The 21,060-nt window shown below is 45.4% G+C and overlaps 1 protein-coding gene across 1 annotated transcript in view; it reads right to left on the reverse strand.

Annotated features, from left to right (window-relative positions):
* The window catches only part of LOC144498638 (voltage-dependent L-type calcium channel subunit alpha-1C-like), a 1,025,631-nt gene that overhangs the window by 402,851 nt on the left and 601,720 nt on the right, over positions 1-21,060 (reverse strand). Inside the window, exon 12 of the mRNA XM_078220060.1 lies at positions 8,510-8,670. Within this exon, the coding sequence (XP_078076186.1) occupies positions 8,510-8,670 (161 nt within the window). The remainder of the gene's footprint in view (positions 1-8,509; positions 8,671-21,060) is intronic.

The following is a 21,060-nucleotide window of genomic DNA, read 5'->3' on the forward strand; positions in this document are numbered from 1 at the left end:
TGTCATGGGGGTCATCGGGCTGGCCAGTGATCGAGTTGGCCAGCGATTGGGAGGCTGGCAGTGTGGGCCTACTGCGCATGTGCCAATCTCGGCGCTGACAGAATGGAGCATTCGCAGTGGCCCGCTCAGTGCTATGCCGCCGACCTCTCCAGCGGGAATAGGCTCCGCCCCCTGATTTTTCAGGTGAATCTCGCTACTGCACTTTGTAGTGCACAGAGTATGGGAGATTCATTTTGAAAATTCCGCTGAAAAAAACAACGGGATTTACTCCAGTTTTTACACGAATTCAACAATTGGAATTTGTTTGGGAGAATTGCCCTTCACATCTCATTCTTCTAAACTCCAATGGATGCAGGCCCAGATTATCCAGCATTTCCTCATAAGATAAATCCCCATCCAGGTATCAGTTGAATGAAGCTTCGCTGAAATTTTTCTTACACACTCATATCCTTTCTTAAATAAGGACACCAAAACTACACACAGTATCACAGATGTGGTCTCACCAACACTCTGTACAATTGTAGGAACATTTTCCTACTTCTCTATTCCCATAAAGTATAATGTTCCATTTGCCTTCCTAATCCTTGCTCTATCTACGTACTAACTTTTTGCGATTCATTTACTGGGCCACCCAGATACCTCTGTCCCTCAAAGTTCTGCAATCTCTCCCCATTTTAATAATATGCTGCTTTTCTATTATTCCTGCTAAAGTGGACAAGTTCGCATCTTCCCACATTATACTCCAGCTGCCAAATTTTGGCCCCTTCATTTAACTTATCTATTTCCCTTTGCAGACACCTTGGGCATGATCTTACTGGCCGTTCACGGCCCGCTGCCACTGCAAGCGAGGACAGGGAATTTGATGCTCAGCTGAATCTCTGTTCATTGCAGCGGGATCAGCAAATCCCACTGGCATGAACAGTCATAAGATTCCGCTCCTTATGTCCTCTGCACAAATTAATTTCCTACCTATCTTTATCTGATCAGCAAATTTAGCAACCATACGTTCAGTCCCTTTACTCAAGTCATTCATATAAATTGTAGGTAGTTGAGACCAGAGCACTGTTCATTATGGGAGGAATCTGATCGGGGCTGGCAGGGTGGGCTGGTGAATGACGGCAGGTTTGCTGCCTGGTGGGAATCCCATTTTAGGCCCAACACCCAATTCAGTGGAACGTCTGTGGTGCACTGGGCCAGAGGATTCCCCCCTCCCCCTCATACCTTGATCTATTGTCATCCTTAATTAACAGAGCTATCTTTCCACCTTTTTCTATTTCCTGAATGTCATGTACATTTGAATATTCAGCTCTTTGTCATCCTGCTGCCATGTCTCTGAAATGGCTATCAAATCAGCCATTTTTATTTCTATTTTTGATGTCAATTAATCTGTTTTGTTATGAATGCCACATGTATTCAGATACAGAGCCTTTAGTTCTGTCATTTTGCTGCTTTTTGTAACCTCTAGCCTTATGTTCTGATGTACTCTTGAATTTGCATACTCTGTCTCTTCCTGTCATCCGTGCTGACTTCCCTTATTCCTACCTTGCTGTCTTGTCTTGTCTTCTTAAACTTTATCCCTTGTCCCCATTATTTAATTTAAAGCCCACTCTACCACACTCGTTATATGACTCACCAGAACACTCGTCCCAACATGGTTCATGTGAAGACCGTCCCAGTACTGGTAGCAGTGCCCCTTAAATAAAAACCCATTTCTCCCGTGCAAATCTTTGAACCACACTTTTAACTCTCTAATCTGATTTACCCTATGTCAATTTGTTTGAGACTGAGGTAGTAATCCAGAGATTATTGCTTTTATGGTTCTGCTTTCTAATTTAGCTTCTAGCTCTCCATTCTCCCTCAGCAGAACCTTTTTCCCTACTCCACCCTCTTTCCTTGGTACCTAGATGAACCTTTCCCATTGCTAGTTCCTCTCTAACCCCAAACAGATGTTCCAAACATTGGCACCAGGCAGACAACATGTTTCAACTCCCGCTTTCAGCTGCAGAGAATTGTGTCTATCCCCCTGGCTATACTGTTCCCTACTACCACTACATTCCTCTTAACTGCCCTCTATTTAAATGACCTACTGTACCATGGTGCCATGGTCAGTTTGCCCATCCACACTGCAACCATCGCTTTAATCCGTACAAGTTGTAAGATCCTCAAATGCTTTGGGCAATTACAAAGGCAGCAGCTCCTCCACTTATATCTTCTGAGTCTCCATAGCTGCTTCAATTGCAGTCACACCTTCCAGTCCCAGACCAATGAAAAAAAAAGATCTCCAAAGGGATGTGACAGCTTCCTGGTACAAAATGTCCAGGTAACTTTCCCCCTCACTGGGCGGCACAGTGGCACAGTGTTCAGCCTCTGGACAAAGAATCCAGATTGTTGACTACATTTATAATGCCCTTCAGTTGTTACTGTTTCAATAGATCGCACTTTGGAAACACATCCACTCCAGAAATTTTGCAGAGAACTGTGTCCAACATTTGGAAGGCATGGAAGGAGTGATATGCCACATGGACAATTTGCTCATACATGGATCACAAGACAAGAGATGATGGCAGGGTCAAAGTAAGCCTGAGAATCTTACAGGATGTGGAGATGCTGGCGTTGGACTGGGGTAAACACAGTAAGAAGTTTAACAACACCAGGTTAAAGTCCAACAGGTTTATTTGGTAGCAAAAGCCACACAAGCTTTCGGAGCCCCAAGCCCCTTCTTCAGGTGAGGTGACAAGGGAAGTAAACTCACCTGAAGAAGGGGCTTGGGGCTCCGAAAGCTTGTGTGGCTTTTGCTACCAAATAAACCTGTTGGACTTTAACTTGGTGTTGTTAAATTTCTTACAATCTTACAGGATGCAGGCCTCACACTGAACTTAAAATGTGAGCTTGCCAACCCCTGATTAAGTTTCTTGGTCACATTGTACAAACCACTAGAATCACTATTGATCAACAAAAACCACAAAACCACAGCCTCTACTTCACTGACAAGCAAAACAATAAAACGCCACAATAGAAAAAGAAGCTTTGGCAGCAACGTGAGCGTGTGAAGTTTTGCAGACTATGTAATGGGATTATGCTTCAAAATTGAAACAGACAATAACCCACTAGTCACCCTCCTGAACATGAAAGAAATTATGAGGATGCGTCCAGAATTGAGCAGTTCAGATAGAATTGATGAGATACAAATCCATCACAGAGTTTGTTCAAGGAATGTGTCAAAGCAGAGCAGATAGACTGTCACAAATACCATCAGAAGCAACTGAGGAGATTGAAGCATGTACATCCTTAATCACTCAACACTTAACAGCTACTTCAGAAAGTTGCAGGAAATAAAGTAAGTACAGAAATGGAATGACTAATGCCTTCATAACCAAGAAAATTGTCTGGAAAGATGGCCAGACGATATCCCCAATAATCCAATACGATGCCAGGATTCTGAATGGTGTAAGTACCTCACTGTCATTGATGATTTACTAGTCTTTAATAAAAACATAGTCATACTGAGAGCCCATTGATTTGATATTCTTCAAAAGACTTCACAAGGAACATTTAGGATTGGCAAAGTGTCATGCAAGAGCACAATAATTAGTCTGCATGTAAGCTGATACTCACTTTGTAGAGATTTCTAATGGTATAATTTGTGCCATAAACAACCAGGAACAAAAAGAACTATTATCACCTTCTGGTATAGAAGCAAGTAATGAGATCACCTGAGGCTGGGCTTATTTGACATTAAGGGGAAAACTTTCTTGACCAATAATGATAAAATGGATTATTCACAGTGGATTGAAGTAAACCAATTGCATTACAATGTGGCAGCAGTGCTCATTAACTCCCTCAGCGCATGACATTCTAGACATTGTTGGTGTCTGAAAATGGGCCACAATTTGCAAATGAATCTGGCTTTGTTTTCGTAACCGGTTCATCTCATTATCCTCAATGGGTAGGCCAAGAGAGGGATACAAACCATTCAGGAGTTATTAAAGAAAAACAAAGACCTTAATGTAGTTCTTCTGATTTATCAATCCTCATTTCTACAGAATGGTTTCTCATTATCAGAGTTACTAATTGACAGGATATTGATAGCACAGCTTCCATTTCTGACATAAAAATGAAAACCTAATGTTATCACAAACAACAAGAGGGTAAATCAGCATGAGGAAGAACTGAACAACATCCAGGCTTGGAGTTTTAATCACAGGCATAGAGCACTTGAGTTACGGTGTTGAAGCCCAGGAAAAGAGCATGGATGTGAGTCCAACAGAATCATAGAATCATAGAAAGAATCATAGAAACCCCACAGTACAGAAAGAGGCCATTCGGCCCATCGAGTCTGCACCGACCACAATCCCACCCAGGCCCTACCCCCATAGACCTACATATTTTACCCACTAATCCCTCTAACCTACGCATCTCAGGACACTAAGGGGCAATTTTAGCATAGCCAATCAACATAACCCGCACATCTTTGGACTGTGGGAGGAAACCAGAGCACCCGGAGGAAACCCACACAGACACAGGGAGAACGTGCAAACTCCGCACAGACAGTGACCCAAGCCGGGAATCGGACCCAGGTCCCTGGAGCTGTGAAGCAGCAGTGCTAACCACTGTGCTACCGTGCCGCCCTTCGTGCCGAAGGAAGACACGATCACTGAAAACATTCCAGAAACAAGATTGTACAGGATTGAGGCAAGTAAAGGTATCATACAGTGCCTTGAAATCATTGAAAGAAAGCTAATAGAATCTTTGGCTTACTACTCAGATCGTGAAGAAGAGGAAAGACAGCCTACAAGTTCTACAAGTCATCTAGGAGAAGGGAGAGTGTTAAATATCCTTGACTTCAAAAGTATAAAGAAGTTTGACACCTGTCATGAATGTGTCAGCAGGTTCAAAGCCACCAGCATTTCAAAAGTTATTCCACAGGATGTGAATCCCAATAACGAAATTTGCAATTGTGGACAGACCAAAATAAATACATCCTCCTGCTAATATGAAACACTTTGGGTAGACGGTTGCACCATTCAGGGAAGACATACATGTTAATTTTTTACAACTAACAGAAGCCGAGGGGACAGACAGCCAAATATACAGAGAGAGTCTTCAAAGGGAAACAATGATATAATTGGTAACCTCTTCATGGAAGCAGGGGAGCAGATTCCATTTAACAGCTTCAGAGGCAAATTTCATCTAGCAGCCTATAAGCCGGTTCTAGCTGGCAGACCAGAAGCAAAAGTGCAGCAAACCTTCCTGGAGGCAGTTAAAAGCCATATCTTCGCTGAACCAAGAAACGTTCCCCAAATATCTACTTAATTGTATACAGAATGGTAACTATAAGCTACCCCTTACTTATAGATCTATTGGATTGGGTGTTACTTGAGAAGAGGGGAGTCCTGAAAGAGTTCAGATCTGGTAAATGTACTTTGGATCAAAAAGGTAAATCCCACTGAAACTATGTGGGTGTATTTAGAAATTTTCTTTACGTAACTACCTTAGATCATTATAGTCCTCTTTGGGTATATGTGTCTTTTCTTTATTGTAATAAATAGTCGTGTTATACTACAAATGGGCTGGTTAATGATCTCCTTGGGTATTGCACGTGGATCCTTACACCAATCCTGTAGTCAAAACCATACATCACCATGAACTGGTGTTTCCTAGTTGGGACGCCCTTGCAAATAACATCAACTGGGCTTGTGACACGCCATCTAGTACAAACAGCCCACTTAACTGGCACCTATCCACAAACATTCGCTCTCTCCACCACCGACACACAGTGGCAGCAGTGTGCATTATCTACGAGATGCACTGTGGCAACTCACCAATGCTCATTTGACAGCACCTTCCAAACCCATGACCGCTACCATCTAGAACAATGACAACAGATACATGGGAACACCACAATCTTTAAGTTCCCCCCCAAAGCCACTCACCATCCTGACTTGAAAAGTATCACTGTTCCTTCACTGTCACTGGTTCAAAATCCTGGAACTCGCTCCTTAACAGCATTGTGAGTGTACCTGTACCTCATGAACAGCAGTGATTCAAGAAGGCAGTTCACCACCACCGTCTCAAGGGCAATTAGGAATAGGCAATCAATGCTGCCTTAGTCATCGATGCCTACATCCCATGAAAGAATTTAGAAAAGATGAGAACAAAATCTGGGAGGATGGTTAAGGCACCTCAGAGAGTAACCCTGTGAAATGTGACCTTGGAGGGAGATGTAAATATGAAGGAGATAAAGACTTGGGAGCGATATAGAGAGGAAGTTTAACATCAGAAGCATACATGATGCTGATGTAATAATGATATGGGGGAGAATTTTCCAGCCTCTCAGCCATGTGTTCCTTGGCGGCAGGCAGTGGCACGCTGTTCGGATTTTCAACGGATTTTCCATTGATGTCACCCCATGCCACTGCAAAAGCTGCGGGAGGGGGTGCACTGCCAGCAGGAATGGAGAATTCTGCTGGCATGAACGGCTAGAGAATTGCCCCCAGATCACATGATTAAGAAGTAAGAGACATCTCAAAGAGAGCAGAAGCCCTTGCCCCATGTGGCGGTCCAACTATGTAAATGCTTGCTGCAAATAAATAGTTCTGGTTAAAAATACAATGGACTCGAACATCCCATACTTTTGGGAGCATAGACAAGCCCCAAATCCCGTCCAAATGCCAAATGCACAACAAACAGTAAACTGCCCTATGCAAAGATATGCTGCCACCTGAGACATAGCACCATGAAGAACTGGTTGTTGAAGGTGAAGACATTGTGGTCCAGGATGAAGCGGATGAGTTGTAAAATTGCATCTGGAAACTGGCAGTTGTTGGCGTTGAGTACTGAGGCACCGACCTCCTCAGAAGACAAACACAGGACACGGTGGACAGAGTACCCTTCGTCATCCAGTACTTCCCCGGAGTGGAGAAGCTACGACATCTCCTCCAGAGCCTTCAACATGTCATCGATGAAGACGAACATCTCGCCAAGGCCATCCCCACACCCCCACTTCTTGCCTTCAAACAGCCGCACAACCTCAAACAGACCATTGTCCACAGCAAACTACCCAGCCTTCAGGAGAACTCTGACCACGACACCACACAACCCTGCCACAGCAACCTCTGCAAAACGTGCCGGATCATCGACACAGATGCCATCATCTCACGTGAGAACACCATCCACCAGGTACACGGTACATACACTTGCAACTCGGCCAACGTTGTCTACCTGATACGCTGCAGGAAAGGATGTCCGGAGGCATGGTACATTGGGGAAACCATGCAGACGCTATGACAACGGATGAATGAACACCGCTCGACAATCACCAATCATCAAGAGTGTTCTCTTCCTGTTGGGGAGCACTTCAGCGGTCACGGGCATTCAGCCTCTGATCTACGGGTAAGCGTTCTCCAAGGCGACCTTCATGACACACGACACTGCAGGGTCGCTGAGCAGAAACTGATAGCCAAGCTCCACACACATGAGGACGGCCTCAACCGGGATCTTGGGTTCATGTCACACTATCTGTAACCCCCACAACTTGCCTGGACTTGCAAAATCTCACTAGCTGTCCTGTCTGGAGACATAACACATCTCTTTAACCTGTGCTTAATGCTCTCTCCACTCACATTGTCTGTATCTTTAAGACTTGATTAGCTGTATTAGCATTGATTAGCATTCCAATCATTATTCTGTAAATTGAGTTTGTGTTTCTGTATGCCCTGTTTGTGAGCACATCTCCCACTCCACCTGACGAAGGGGCAGCGCTCCGAAGGCTGATTCTTGAAACAGCTTTGTCTCCAGCTTGTTCAAGACAACAGTGACTTTGATGGTTACTGTCAGGGTATGCCCATGAGACCTGTGAAGTCTATGGTGATCCTCTATAAGGGCACACAGGTCAAAAATCATGGATATGCTAAGCCTCCTGTTAAGCTTTGGCAAATCAAGGGAGCTTATTCTTTGGCGACACACCCTATGCTGAGGGTATCGTCTGCCTTGCTTCTCATCTCTGAGCTCCCCATGCCCAGTTGTCTGCATTTTCTGCTGCTGATGCTGTTCATCATCACCTCTGATCCCTATTTCAGACTAGCTCAATCCCACTGCTGGGATTGCTTGTCATCAGCTCAACTGTCAAGGCTTCTTGGATATGCCCCTTTTTTACCCCCATGAGCCCTGTCTGCTCACTACCACATGACACTTGTCCAGACAAGATGCTCAGGGAGATGAGATAGAAGGAAATAGTAATACAAATATAGCAGATGGGTGAAAATGAGACCATACTTTTCACCTTATTGTGTACAGTGCCACAGGCCATCAATTAATAAAATGATTTTATTCCCTCTTTTATTGCTTTTTTATTTTTCTGGTTAGATGTCAGAGCTCTCATGTACAATGTGTATCGGAATGCAATAGCATTAGGAATATCTTACTGGATAATAGAAGAGGATACCATCTATATTCTGTGAAATAGCATGCTAACATATTTAAACTTATTTTTGTTTTGCTTTGCTCTTACCTTGAACTAGAGTAAGCCAGTCAGGCTGATTGTAGTGTTCGGATGCGATTGTGAGGGTGTTGAGGAATACTAGGAATATTACAAGCCAGTAAAACACACTAGACTTCACTCCAGCTCGACATTTTCTCCTGCAAAATCGGTTCCATCTTCGCCAATATCGACTGCAACAAAAATGTCAGTGAAAGTGTAAACTGTCGGGAGTATTTCCTAATTGCTTTCTTAATTCCTTGAACTAAAACAGAGCACTTATGAAGGAGGAACAATATACAGAAAAACAGTGTCCACTGAGGCATAATATATTCACTGCATCATTGATTGGACTAGGGTTTATATTTTCATGTTCACTATCTAGTCAGTAATCTGACAGATTGGATTACCTGCCCATTTTAGACATTGTCTGTAATTAGTGGAATAAAAATCTGCTGCATTCTATTAAAGATGGTTGATCCACTCCACCAAGTTTCTATCCATGTGGCGAATGTGAAAACCAACGCCAGAAATTCATAATTTTAATTTTCACACAGAAAGTTGTATGGTTTGGGAAATCCATTGCGAGCAGAGGAGAGGGTGCAGAAAGTTACAGTGTTGTAACACAAGTTGACAAAAAAATAGAGGTTTTAGTGTTCATGCCGGTCGGGACTTACCCGGGTAATTTTTTAATGGCGTAACCAGTCTCACACCTGGAAAAGGCGCGAGGTTGATTGCAATCTTCAAATTAGCATTTTACTGTCATTCGTAAGCGCGGGACGGTATTGTTTGGGCTCGCTAATGTTTCTGACCCCGCCAGGCCAGGTTCCCACCAACAGGTTTTAAAGCTGGTTGCCAGCAACAGGGACCAGGCGTAATGGCCTCGTTGGAGGGGGCAGAGGCCAAGCCAGAGATGTAAATTGGAATGCAGTGGTAGCAGGGAACATTGTACTCAGAGAGATAGACACAGTTCTCTGTTTTCAAAGGTGAGAGTCAAGAAGGTTGTGTTGCTTGTCCAACATCAGGGTTTGGGACATCTGTTGGGGCTGGTGAGGATCTTGTAGTGGGAGGGGTAGGATCCAGTTGTTATGCTCCAATGACATAGAGAGGATTAGGAAAGAGGTTCTGCACAGGAAGTATGAGTATGAGGTTGAATTAAAAAGCAGAACTTCAATGATAACAATCTCTGGATTATTACTTGAGTCACAAACAAATTGGGGTGTGGTAAATAAGATTAGGGAGCTAAATGCGTGGCTTAAAGATTGGTGTGGGTGAAATGGGCCATTGGAATCACTACTGGAGAAAACTGGTGCTGAACCATTGGGATGGTCTTCACCTGAACTGGTCTGCAACCAATATTTGGTGAGTCATATAACTAGGGCATTCTGGAGGGCTTGAAATGAAATAATGGACAGGAGAGATCAAATGAGAAGAACTGTGGTAAATTAATGGGAAAGGGCAAGGCAACATGGGTAGCAACATGCATAATAATAATCAATGTGGGGCTCGAAGGGACAGAGCTTACAAAATGACCAGAAAAATACATAAAAATAGCAAAAAGACAAAACTAAAAGCTTTGTTTCTGAATACACATAGCATTTGGAACAAAATGGATGAAATGTCAGCTCAACTAAAAATAAATATGTATAGCCATTGGAAAGAAATGTCTGCAAGAACAGCTTCTTCCCTGCTGCCATCAGACTTTTGAATGGACCTACCTTATATTAAGTTGATCTTTCTCTACACCCTAGCTATGATTGCAACACTATATTTTGCACACTCTCCTTTCCTTCTCTATGTACGATACGCTTTGTCTGTATATCATGCAAGAAACAATAAATCAAATCAAATCAAGGTGACCAAGGCTGGAACTTGACATTTCAAAAGGAATAGGAATCTGGAAAATGGGATTGGAGTGGCTCTGTTAATTAAGGATGACATGGGTACAATAGTGAGAGATTACCCTGGTTCCGAAGATCAAAATGTAGAATCAGTTTGGGTCGAAATAAGAAACAGCAAAGGTAAGAAGTCACTTGTGGGAGAGTTGATAGGCTCACTAACAGTAACTATGTTCTATGATTGTGTATATGTGAGATGGGCGTGGGGGGGGGGGGGGGGGGGATGTACAGGAAGAAATAATGGAGGTTTGTAGAAAGGCACAAAAATAATCATGTGTGATTTAATCTAGATATAAGTTGGATGAATCAGATCAGTAAAGGTAGCCTGGAAGATGAACATACAGTTTAAGAACAGGTGGAGGCCATTTGGCCTTTTGAGCCTGCCCGGCCATTCACTAAGATCATGGTTGATCTGATTGTGGTCTTTCTGCCTACCCAGATAACTTTTGACTCCCATATTTGTCAAGAATCTATCCACATCTTCCTTAAAAACATTAATTGACCCTGCCTCTACCATTCTCTGGAAAAGAGTTCCAAACATCCCTCAGAGAAAAAAGTTCTCATCTCCATCTTAAATGGAAGAACCCTTATTTTAAAACTGTATCCCCTAGTTCTGGTCTCCATGTTTCAATATGATCACCTCTCAATCTGCTAAACTCCAATGTATACAGGCACAGCCTGTCCAACCTTTTCTCATAAGATAATAAATACATCCATCCGAGATATCGGTCAAGTGAACCCTCGCTGAGCGGCTTCGAACACATTGGCTGCAATTGCAGGTGAATCCCGACTGGAATTCTCCCCAATTCTCCCCCCATGAGTTTCACACAGACTTTGTAATGACTGGTGCCTGATTTGCTGCAGTCGGGATTCACCTGTCAGCCCTCTATAAGTGGGAGCAGTATTTCAGTGCTCTCCTCAGCAGCACTCTCACTTCAGCCAACAATATGACTGGGAAAAGATCTGCTCCACGATTTCTGGAGTCAAGAGGATGGTCGAAGCTGTGGAAGAGGGGAGAGCCACCCACTTCCTGAGAGTTGGCAGGAGGCTGCCACCAGCCAAGATATCAGAGGCATGGGAAGGCGTGTCCGTGATAGTAAGCACCAGAAGCTTCACTATGAAGGCAGGCAATGCCGGGGGAAGATGAATGACTTACTCCATTCGGTGCCCACATCCCAGACCCAGGCATCACACATGTCCCTAAACCTTTGCCATCTCACATTAAACCCCCTCACATTAAACCCCCTCAATCACACTGCATCACCTTCTAAAATATCCCCCCCACACTGCAGTGCACTTAAGAACCTCTAATTGTACTGGCCCCATGGCCACACATATCACCAACTATCAACTTTCAATAAGAGGGAGCGGGTAATGATGGTACGGACATCTTGGCCCAGGCTGAGGTGCCAGTCCTCACCCCCTCTGAGGAGAGGGCCATGGAAATTGCAGGTGAGATACAGGAGTGAGCTGTGGCTGACTACGAGGTCGACTGGCCACAAGCAAGTAGGGACAGTTGTTAGCATTGCTGCCTCACAGTGCTAGGGACCTGGGTTTGATTCCCGGCTCGGGTCACTGTCTGTGCAGAGTCTGCACGTTCTCCCCGTGTCTGCGTGGATTTCCTCCGGGTGCTCCGGTTTCCCCCCACACTCCAAAGATGTGCGGGTTAGGCTGATTGGCCATGCTAAATTCTCCCTTAGTGTCAGGGGGACTAACTAGAGTAAATACATGGGATTATGGGGATAGGGCCTGGGTGGGATTGTGGTCGGTGCAGACTCAATGGGCCGAATGGCCTCCTTCTGCACTGTAGGATTCTATGATTCTAAGTAAGTGCCCAAAGGCCCATGATCCAGATCACATATCTCACATTAGTCTATCATCCTCCACACGCTTGACATTTCCATCAGCTGACCAAATGTCTCCATCGGATGAGGCTGGGCCATCTGGAGTTGCATCCCGTTGTGCCACCCTCCAAGCACCCCGGGCCATAGCTCTGGTGAGAACGCAGACATACTGTCACTGCATTCACCAACACCAAGCACCAGCGCAGAGGCACTCACCTTGTTGGGGAACGTTTGTGGACAAGTTTCTGAGGCACTCTGGTGAGCACCACAAAGCTGCTATTGCACTGCATTTGGCTGGAACATCCAAGGGAGCAGCCAGTCAGAAGACTGATGGTTCCCTGGAAACTGCTGGGCGCAAGGCAGATTTCGGGCCCCTGGAAATGTTCATCCCAGTAATGATCAATATGCAAAAGCAGAGCCAGGCTTTAAAGAAGGGGGTGTCAGCGACCTTCCAACAAATGCAGGAACAACAGGAGGAGTCTGGAAACTTTATCTTGCAAGAAATATTGCTGGCATTGAGTGGTTTCCAGGCAAATACTGCATGGATGGCGCCCGCAGTGGAAAGCCTGGACCAAGATGTCCGTATCATGACCAATGACTTCCACGGCATGGCACACTTATTGACGTCCACAGTTGCGGCCCTGGACACCTTGGCCTAGTCATACACGGGCATATCGCTGGCATTGAGGGAGATTGCTGATGTGCATCAGAGTTGGCGGAGTCACACAGGACCAAGGGCATCCAAAGCATTGCCCAATTGCAGATGTACATGTGCAAGTCACTGAGGGCCATGTCTGAGGGCACTGGAACCATGGTGCAGACAATGGCAGGCCTACAGGACTGGCAGTGCCGGATGATGGAGAGGCCTCTGCAGTTCACTCCAGCTGCCCCTCCATCCCAAGGAGTGACTCGGGGACCATCAAGCACCATGAGGGAGGAAAAAGTGCTGGAGCCCAGCCCAGGGCCTTGAACCATGGAGACTCAGGCCATTACCAGTCCTTCTGAATCCCCCTTTGCTGACACTGGTGTTTCTCCTGGGCAGTGGGCAGAGCAGGGTGGCACGTTGTCACTTGTGACACTCGAAAGTCGGCTGGGCCCCTCCAGGTCCAGGTTCGCCAGAGGATGCCTGCCAAGCGCATGAGAAGCCAAAGGGCATGCTCAACAGCAGTCAACCTCCACCTCCGATGCGCAATATGGGCATACACTGAGAAGAAGTGGGAGGGAACAAAAGAAGAGGAAGATAGAGGACTGCTAAGTAGGCACAGGTGAAGTTTCACAGTTGCAGTTAGGATGAAGGGGACACCACTTGTACAAGTCACCTCCACACCGATTGGCCTATCAATGTTAGGTCACTCCCTTAAGCGGAAGAGAATTGAGGTGCAGGGTTATGTCACCTGCTTGGACCTTTGATCTTTCCTCAGGGCCCCCGCACTGATCGCTAGACGGGGGTATTCAAGAGCAACAGCGTTGCACACCCTCGTCTGACAGCATCACCAGTCCAGGACCCAGATGATCTGACCCTTAAGCCTTCCCATGCCCGACCCCTTATTATAATGTGGGATCGAGTGAACCCGTCGCTCCAACAATGATGGGAGGTCAATGGGCTGTCATCAGAAAGTCAGACTCAGATGCTGAGGAGCACCACAGCTTTCCTCACAGCAAGTCATCATCACCCATTAGCCTTGCTCTGAGATCCGTTGACACTACTAACCCAGGTCCATCACCTTGGTGTGATGACATGCTGACTCTTGGCTTGGGGTGTGGGAGGAATGCTGTTGGGTAGGGGGAGATGAAGGCAAGGAATGGGTGAGGGGGAGTTGGAAGGAGATCAGAATGAGGGAAAGGGGGAAACAAGTGCCTGGCCAAGGCAAGATATGAGGACCCTGACCACTGAATGCTCTGCACCCTCAGTATCCTCCCTGACCTCCTCCTCCTGTGCCGTCCTGGTCCTCCTCTGACGAGGCTGCCTGTTCTTCCTCCTCTGCCTCTCCCATGTTGTCCTGCTGCTGTGTGAGGTTGTGCAGTACACAGTAAGCGACCATTATGTGGGCCGCCCTCTGAGGGCTATATTGTAGTGCCCCGCCAGAATAATCCAAACAGCGGAAGCACAACTCGTGGATGCGTATGCACTGCTCAATGATGCTCCTATTGACAGAGTGGGCCTCATTGTAATGAGTTACCCCTTGGTCTGGGGCTTCCACACAGGCATCATCAGCCATGACCTTAAAGGGTAGCCCTTGTCTTCCACTAGCTATCTGCTTGGCCGAAGGCGACCCTCAAAGATATCGGGTATCTCTGACTGTCCCAGGATGAGGAGTCATGCACACTCCCAGGATTGTGTTCACAGACATGCATGATGTTCAAGAGGTGATTGAATACCAGCTGGATGTTCATGGAGTGGTATCCCTTTCTGTTAAAGAAGGGCTCCCCATATTGAGATGGAGCTCTAAGGGTGACATGGGTGCCATCTATTGCCCCTTGGACTTGGGGCATCCCGGCGATGATAGAGAATCCTTCAGACCAGGCATCCTAGCAGGTCTGGTCTAGGTGGAAGGTGATGTAATCAGATGCCCGGGCATACAGGGCATCCGTCACATCACCAATGCACCTGTGCACTGAGGTTTGAGATATGGCACCCAGATCTCGGGTCAATCCTGGAACGATCCAGTTGCATAAAAGCTCAAGGCAGCCGTGACCTTCATGGCCACCGGAAGCAGGTGTCCTCCTCCTTCTCTAGGTACATGTGAGCTAAAACCTAGCACAGAAGTTACACTGTCTTTCTATTAAGGCAGATGATGCGGTGACCGACAAGTCACTGAATGACCAGCATCTCCTGTACAGCCTTGGCCTACATAAGGACTGTCTTCATGTCCCCTCCTCGGTCCGATAGCTGGACTTCACTGGAGGCTCTGTGACAGCCCCCTGATGTTGAAGTCTGGCTCCTGTGGTGCGGGAGCTGGCATGGGATGGCCCTGGCCCTGACACCAATGCCTATCTGCCTTGGCAGCCAACAATACCATGAAGGCTAGTTGGTCTGGCTGCAAGCCAAAATTCATCTTATCTCTGTGGGGAGGATAGAGAAGGTTTGGGGGGGGGGGGGCGTAGACGAGAGAGAGAGAGAAATATAGAAAGACAGAGAGAGGGAGAGACACACAGCATCATCAGACATCCTGTTGCCTTCAGGAGTGAGATGGCAGGGTCACAGACACAGGCCCCAGCTCCCCCAGAATCGACCATGGCTTCTGGGTCAGGGGACCCCGAACTTCACTGGATGTCATCAAACTCCAAACTACAATTGAACTTTCCACTCATGCTTGGCTGATATGCAAACCACCCCCGAAGGCATTCCAGCACTCCCACTTCACTTGACAAGGTCCCCCCACAACCGCCTCCCCTCCCCTCGGGTGACCTGGCAGCTGCTTGTTGGTGCCTCAACCCTCATATATCATTGATGCTCCCATCCACATGGAGAACCCATGCGCGTGACAGTGAGTGTCCTGAGTTTCGCTGGGAGCATATTGGAGTTTGGCTCAAGGAGGGACCCTGGCGCTTTCCTGTACGATCTCTGTCAGATACTTGTGTGCTGGGGAAGTGAAGCCACTGCTGAGAAGCTATGGGTGGTCATTCAGTGCCTCATAACTGTGGGGGGTGGTGGGGGATGGGGGGCGGGGGGTGTCGTGGAATGGTGCGGGTTTAGAAATCCTATTCATTTCCCTGTAAATGCGGCCATATTGAACAGTGGGGCTGAGACAGAGGAGTGAGATCTTTAATGGGGCCTTGAGCGATTGACTCAATAAGCAATTCCACAATGTCACATGAACTGACTGGCAGATACTGGTTGATGTGCTTGTTCACTTAACTCTCCTTGGCTAACCCCCTCCATCACAGGGTCCACAGCTGTGACTGTGAGGCATTGAGAGGGTTTGTACATGGGCACCAGCATTCTTGAAAAAGCAAGATCCCACTTTTGCCTGACGACCCCACAGAGTAGGAATAATTTATGGAGGTAAGCCAACAGGTTAGGGTCATTGTCTGAACCATGAGCAAACCCAGTTTACCCGTGGATTCTTTTGAAAGTAATGCAGACTCGCAGATGAGTCTAAGCAGATGACATTATCATTGGGAAAGGAGACGTCATAGCTGAGGCATGCAACCAACACCAAGCTACATAATGGCAGGTCAGTTGCCCAAGGGTGCCATTTCAGTGCATCCTCTGAACTCATCCCTCACAGCATGAGGATATTTAGCCAGACTGCTCCCGTGTCCCAGGGTGGGGGGAACCTCCGAGGTCACCCCTGAGCCACTGGCACAGATACTGGTATCCACAGGTGCTAAGCGAGACTGCCCCCCCTGTACACCTTGGTGCAACTTTTCTTGCATGCCCTTGGTGCTCAGTCTGCCAGGTCCCCACTTTTTAGGACCTATACTAATTCATGCTTGCATGACTTCCAGGCCCGCTGATGAGACGTTAAGAAGGCCATTTGAATACTAATAGGCTTCCTGCCCCCTCTGGATGGGAACCCAAATGGGGATGGCAGCGCAGCCTGGGAGGGTCGTGCTGGCTATGGCGCCAGGCGCAAAACACATTTTTGCGCCAATTCCCGATTCTCCAGCTCATCGTGATTGGAACTAACAGACCCGGAGACTTCCCCTCCATTATATCATTTGCTAAATAAGAAGACTAAAACTGTACACACTACCCTAGCTATGGTCTCACCAACTGCAGTAAAACATTCCACCTTTTATATTTCATTACACTTGCAATGAATGACAACATTCAATTTGCCTTCTTCATCACTTGTGCCTGCATACTAAATTTTTCAGATTCATCTACCAGGACACCCAGATCCTCCGTACTTCAACGTTCTGCAATCTCGCTTCATTTAGATAATATGCTGTTTTTCTATTCTTCCTGCCAACATGGACAAGTTCACATTTTCCCACATTATGCTCTGTCTGCTAAATCTTTGCTCACTCACTTAACCTATCCATGTCCCTTTGCAGAATCCTTATGTTCTCTTCACAGCTTACTTTCCTACCTAGCTTTGTATCATTAGCCAATTTAGGATCATACATTTGGTGCCTTCATCCAAGTCATTTATATAAATTGTAGTGAGTTGAGGCACCCAGCACTGATCTCTGTGGCACGCCACTAGTTACAGCTGCCAACCTGAAAATTTCCCATTTACTATACCCTATGCTTATAGTTAGCTAACCAATCCCCTTTCCATGCTTGAATGTTACCCCTGATACCGTGAGTTCTTATTTTGGATGGCAAGCTTTGATGTGGTACCTTGTCAAATATCTTCAAGAAATCTCAGTACACCACCTCCACGGCTTTCCCTTTATCCATATTACTTGTTACTTCCTCAAAGAACTACAATAAATTAGACAAACATGATTTCTCTTTCATAAAACCACCCTGAATCTGCTTGATTGCATTGAGACTTTCCCTGCTATAACCTCATTAATAATAGATTCCAGAAATTTCCCTATAACAAGGTGTTATGCTAACTGGCTTGTAGCTTCCTGCTTTGTGTCTCCTTCCTTTCTTGAATAGAGTCACATTAGCGATTTTCCAATCTGATGGGACCTTTCCAGAATCTAGGGAATTTTGGAAAATTAAAGCCACTGCATCTACTATCTCAGCAGCTACTTCCTTCAACACTGTAGGATGAAGTCCATTAAGACCTGGGAACCTGTCAACTTTTAGGTCTCATAATTTTTTCCAGTATCCTTTCTCTGGTGATTGTAATTGTTTTACGTTCCTCCCTTTCACTTGCTGATTGATAATTTCTAGAATGTTATTTGTATCCTCCCCAGTGAAGACGGACGTGGAGTATCTGTTCAATACAGCTGCCGTTTCTATTTTCCATTATTAATTCCCATTCTGTGTCTCCAGTGGGCCAACGCTCACTTTTCTTACTTTTTTCCTTTATATCAATAAAACTGTTACTAGCCACTTTTATATTCCTACCTAGCTTTCTCTCTAGCTAGCTTTCTTTCTAGAACTCTTAATTTCTTCCTCCTTATTAATCTTTTAGTCATTCTTTACCGCTCTTTATATTCTGTCCAATTTTCTGACCTGTCACTCACCTTTGCAGAATTATATGCTTTTTCTTTAAATTTGATACTATCTTTAACTTCTTTAGTTAGACTCTAAGAGAGTCACCATCCATGGCTTTCTTTCTTACTGGAATGTATTCTTTCTGAGTATTCTAAAATTGCTGTTTAAATGTCTGCCACTAAATCTCTATTGACCTATCGCTTAATCTAATTTTCCAGTCCACTTTAGCCAGTTCTGTCTTTATGCCCTTATTTAAGTTTAAAACATGAGTCCACTCTTCTCTCCCTTAAACTGAAGGTGAAATTCAATCACATTATGATCACTGCTACCTAGGGGCACCTTCGCTATGAGGTAATTAATTAATCCAGCGCCATTACACATTACCAGATCTAGTATAGTCTGCTAAGATAAAAGCAAAATACCGTGGATGCTGGAATCTAAAACAAAAACAGAAAATGCTCGAAAATCTCAGCAAGTATCACAGCATCTGTGAAGAGAGAATAGAGCCAACATTTCTGAAACATTGGCTCTATTCTCTCTCCACAGATGTTGTCGGACCTGCTGAGATTTTCCAGGATTTTCTGTTTTGTTGTAATATGGTTTGGTCTCTGGTTTTGCAAAAACGTGCTGCCCTAGCAAACTGTCCTGAAAATGCTCTATGAACACATCATCCATGCTACCTTTGCCAATCTGATTCATCCAATCTATATGTAGATGAAAATCAACATTGATTATTGGCAAATCTTTCTCACAAGCAGATCATTATTTCATCCTGTATATTCCACCCGACAGTGTGGTTACTGTTCAGGAGCCATAAACCACTCCAACAAGTGCATTCTTACCTTTGCTTTTCTCATCTCTACCCAAACTGATCCGACATCTTGATCTCCAGAAGTAAGGTCAGCTATCTCTATTATACCAATGTCATCTATAAATTAATAGAGCTATTCTTTCACCTTTTCCCAGTTTAGGGCGGCACAGTGGCACAAGGGCGGCACGGTGGCACAGTGGTTAGCACTGCTGCCTCACAGTGCCAGGGACCCGGGTTCGATTTCCGCATCGGGTCACTGTGTGGCGTTTACACTTTCTCCCCATGTCTGCGTGGGTTTCCTCCGGGTGCTCCAGTTTCCTCCCACACTCCAAAGATGTGCAGGTTAAGTTGATTGGCCATGCTAAATTGCCCCTTAGTGTCAGGGGGATAAGCAGGGTAAATGTGGGATCTGGGTGGGATTGTTGTCGGTGCAGGCTTGATGGGCTGAATGGCCTCCTTCTGCACTGCAGGGATTCTATGACTCTATGAGTTTCCCGTCCTTCCTAAATGTCATGTACCCTTGAATATTCAGGTCCTAGTCTTTGTCACCCTGCAGCAATGTCTCTGTATTGAGATTGTACATAATTATTTCTATTTGTGCTGTCAATTCATCTGCTTTGTTTCAAATGCTACCTGCATTCAGAAACATAGCCTTTAGTTCTGTCGTCTTACGTTTTTTGTAATCGTTCACCTTATCTGCTGGTGCACTCTCAGGTGTGTATACTCTATCCCTTCCTGTCACGCTCTGATCATTATTTCCCTTACTCCTATCTTGCTCTTTTACTTGTCTTCTCTAATTTATCACATTTTCCCTAAGTTGAGCCCTTGGCCCCACTATTAGTATATAAAACGCTCTCTACCACCCTAGCTATGCGACTCACCAGAACGCTGGTCCCAGCATGGTTCAGGTGAAGACTGTCCCATCAGTACAGCTCCCACATTCTTCAGTATAGGTGCTAGTGACCTATCAGTTGAAACTCATTTTTCTCACACCCGTCTTTGAACCATACATATAACCCTTAATTCTGATTTACCCTGCATCAACTTGCTTCTGGCTCAGGCACTAATCCAGAGATTATTACCTTTGAGGTTTTGCTTGTAAATTTAGTCTTCAGCTGCACATACTCCCTCTGCAGAACATCTTTCTTGGTTTTACCCAAGCTTTTTTTACAGCACAGGAACAGGCCCTTTGGCCCTCGAAAAAACCTACGTGGAACAGAGTCACTGGATCTTCCCCTTACCACCCTCGCTTCTCTAGTCCAAAGTTCCTCTCTAGCCCAGAGCACATGTCCTGAATACTGGCACTGGCCAGGCACACAGTCATTTAAACTTCTGCTCTCAGCTGCAGAGAACTGTGTCTATCCTCCTGACGATACTGTCTCAAACTACCACTACATTGCTACTAACTCTCCACTCTTGAACACAAAAAATTGTATTCTGGACAATTTCTTAGAGCAGCACATTCTAGAACCAACCCAAGAACTTGATATTTTAGGTTTGGTAGTCTGCAAGAGACAGGGTTAATTAATGACCTCATAGTAAAGGAGCGTCTAAGTAGCAGTGAACGTAACATAATTGATTGTCGCATTCAGTTTGAGCGAAAGATGAGTGGGCCTAAGGCTAGTGCCTTAAACTTAAATAAAGGCTATTTCAAGGGTATGATAACAGAGCTGACTATACTGAACTAGGATATTAAGTTAAAGGGTAGATCAGTGGAGATGCAGTGGTAAATATTTAAGGATATATTTCATAACACTCAGCAAAGATACGTTGCAACGAGAAAGAAAGACATTAAGAGTTGAATTTTTTACATGTCGTGCACATGTGATCGGCAAGCTTGGAAGTGACCATGATGTCCACTTCCACTTGTGAGTCAAGGAATGGCCCAATTTCATGCTGGATGGCCAATTAGGGGTCACCCTTTGTGAAACACCGCCAAAAACTGATGCAGCGCTGCTGGTGAG

The sequence above is a fragment of the Mustelus asterias genome, chromosome 9 (assembly GCF_964213995.1).
Source record: "Mustelus asterias chromosome 9, sMusAst1.hap1.1, whole genome shotgun sequence".
Taxonomy (NCBI): domain Eukaryota; kingdom Metazoa; phylum Chordata; class Chondrichthyes; order Carcharhiniformes; family Triakidae; genus Mustelus; species Mustelus asterias.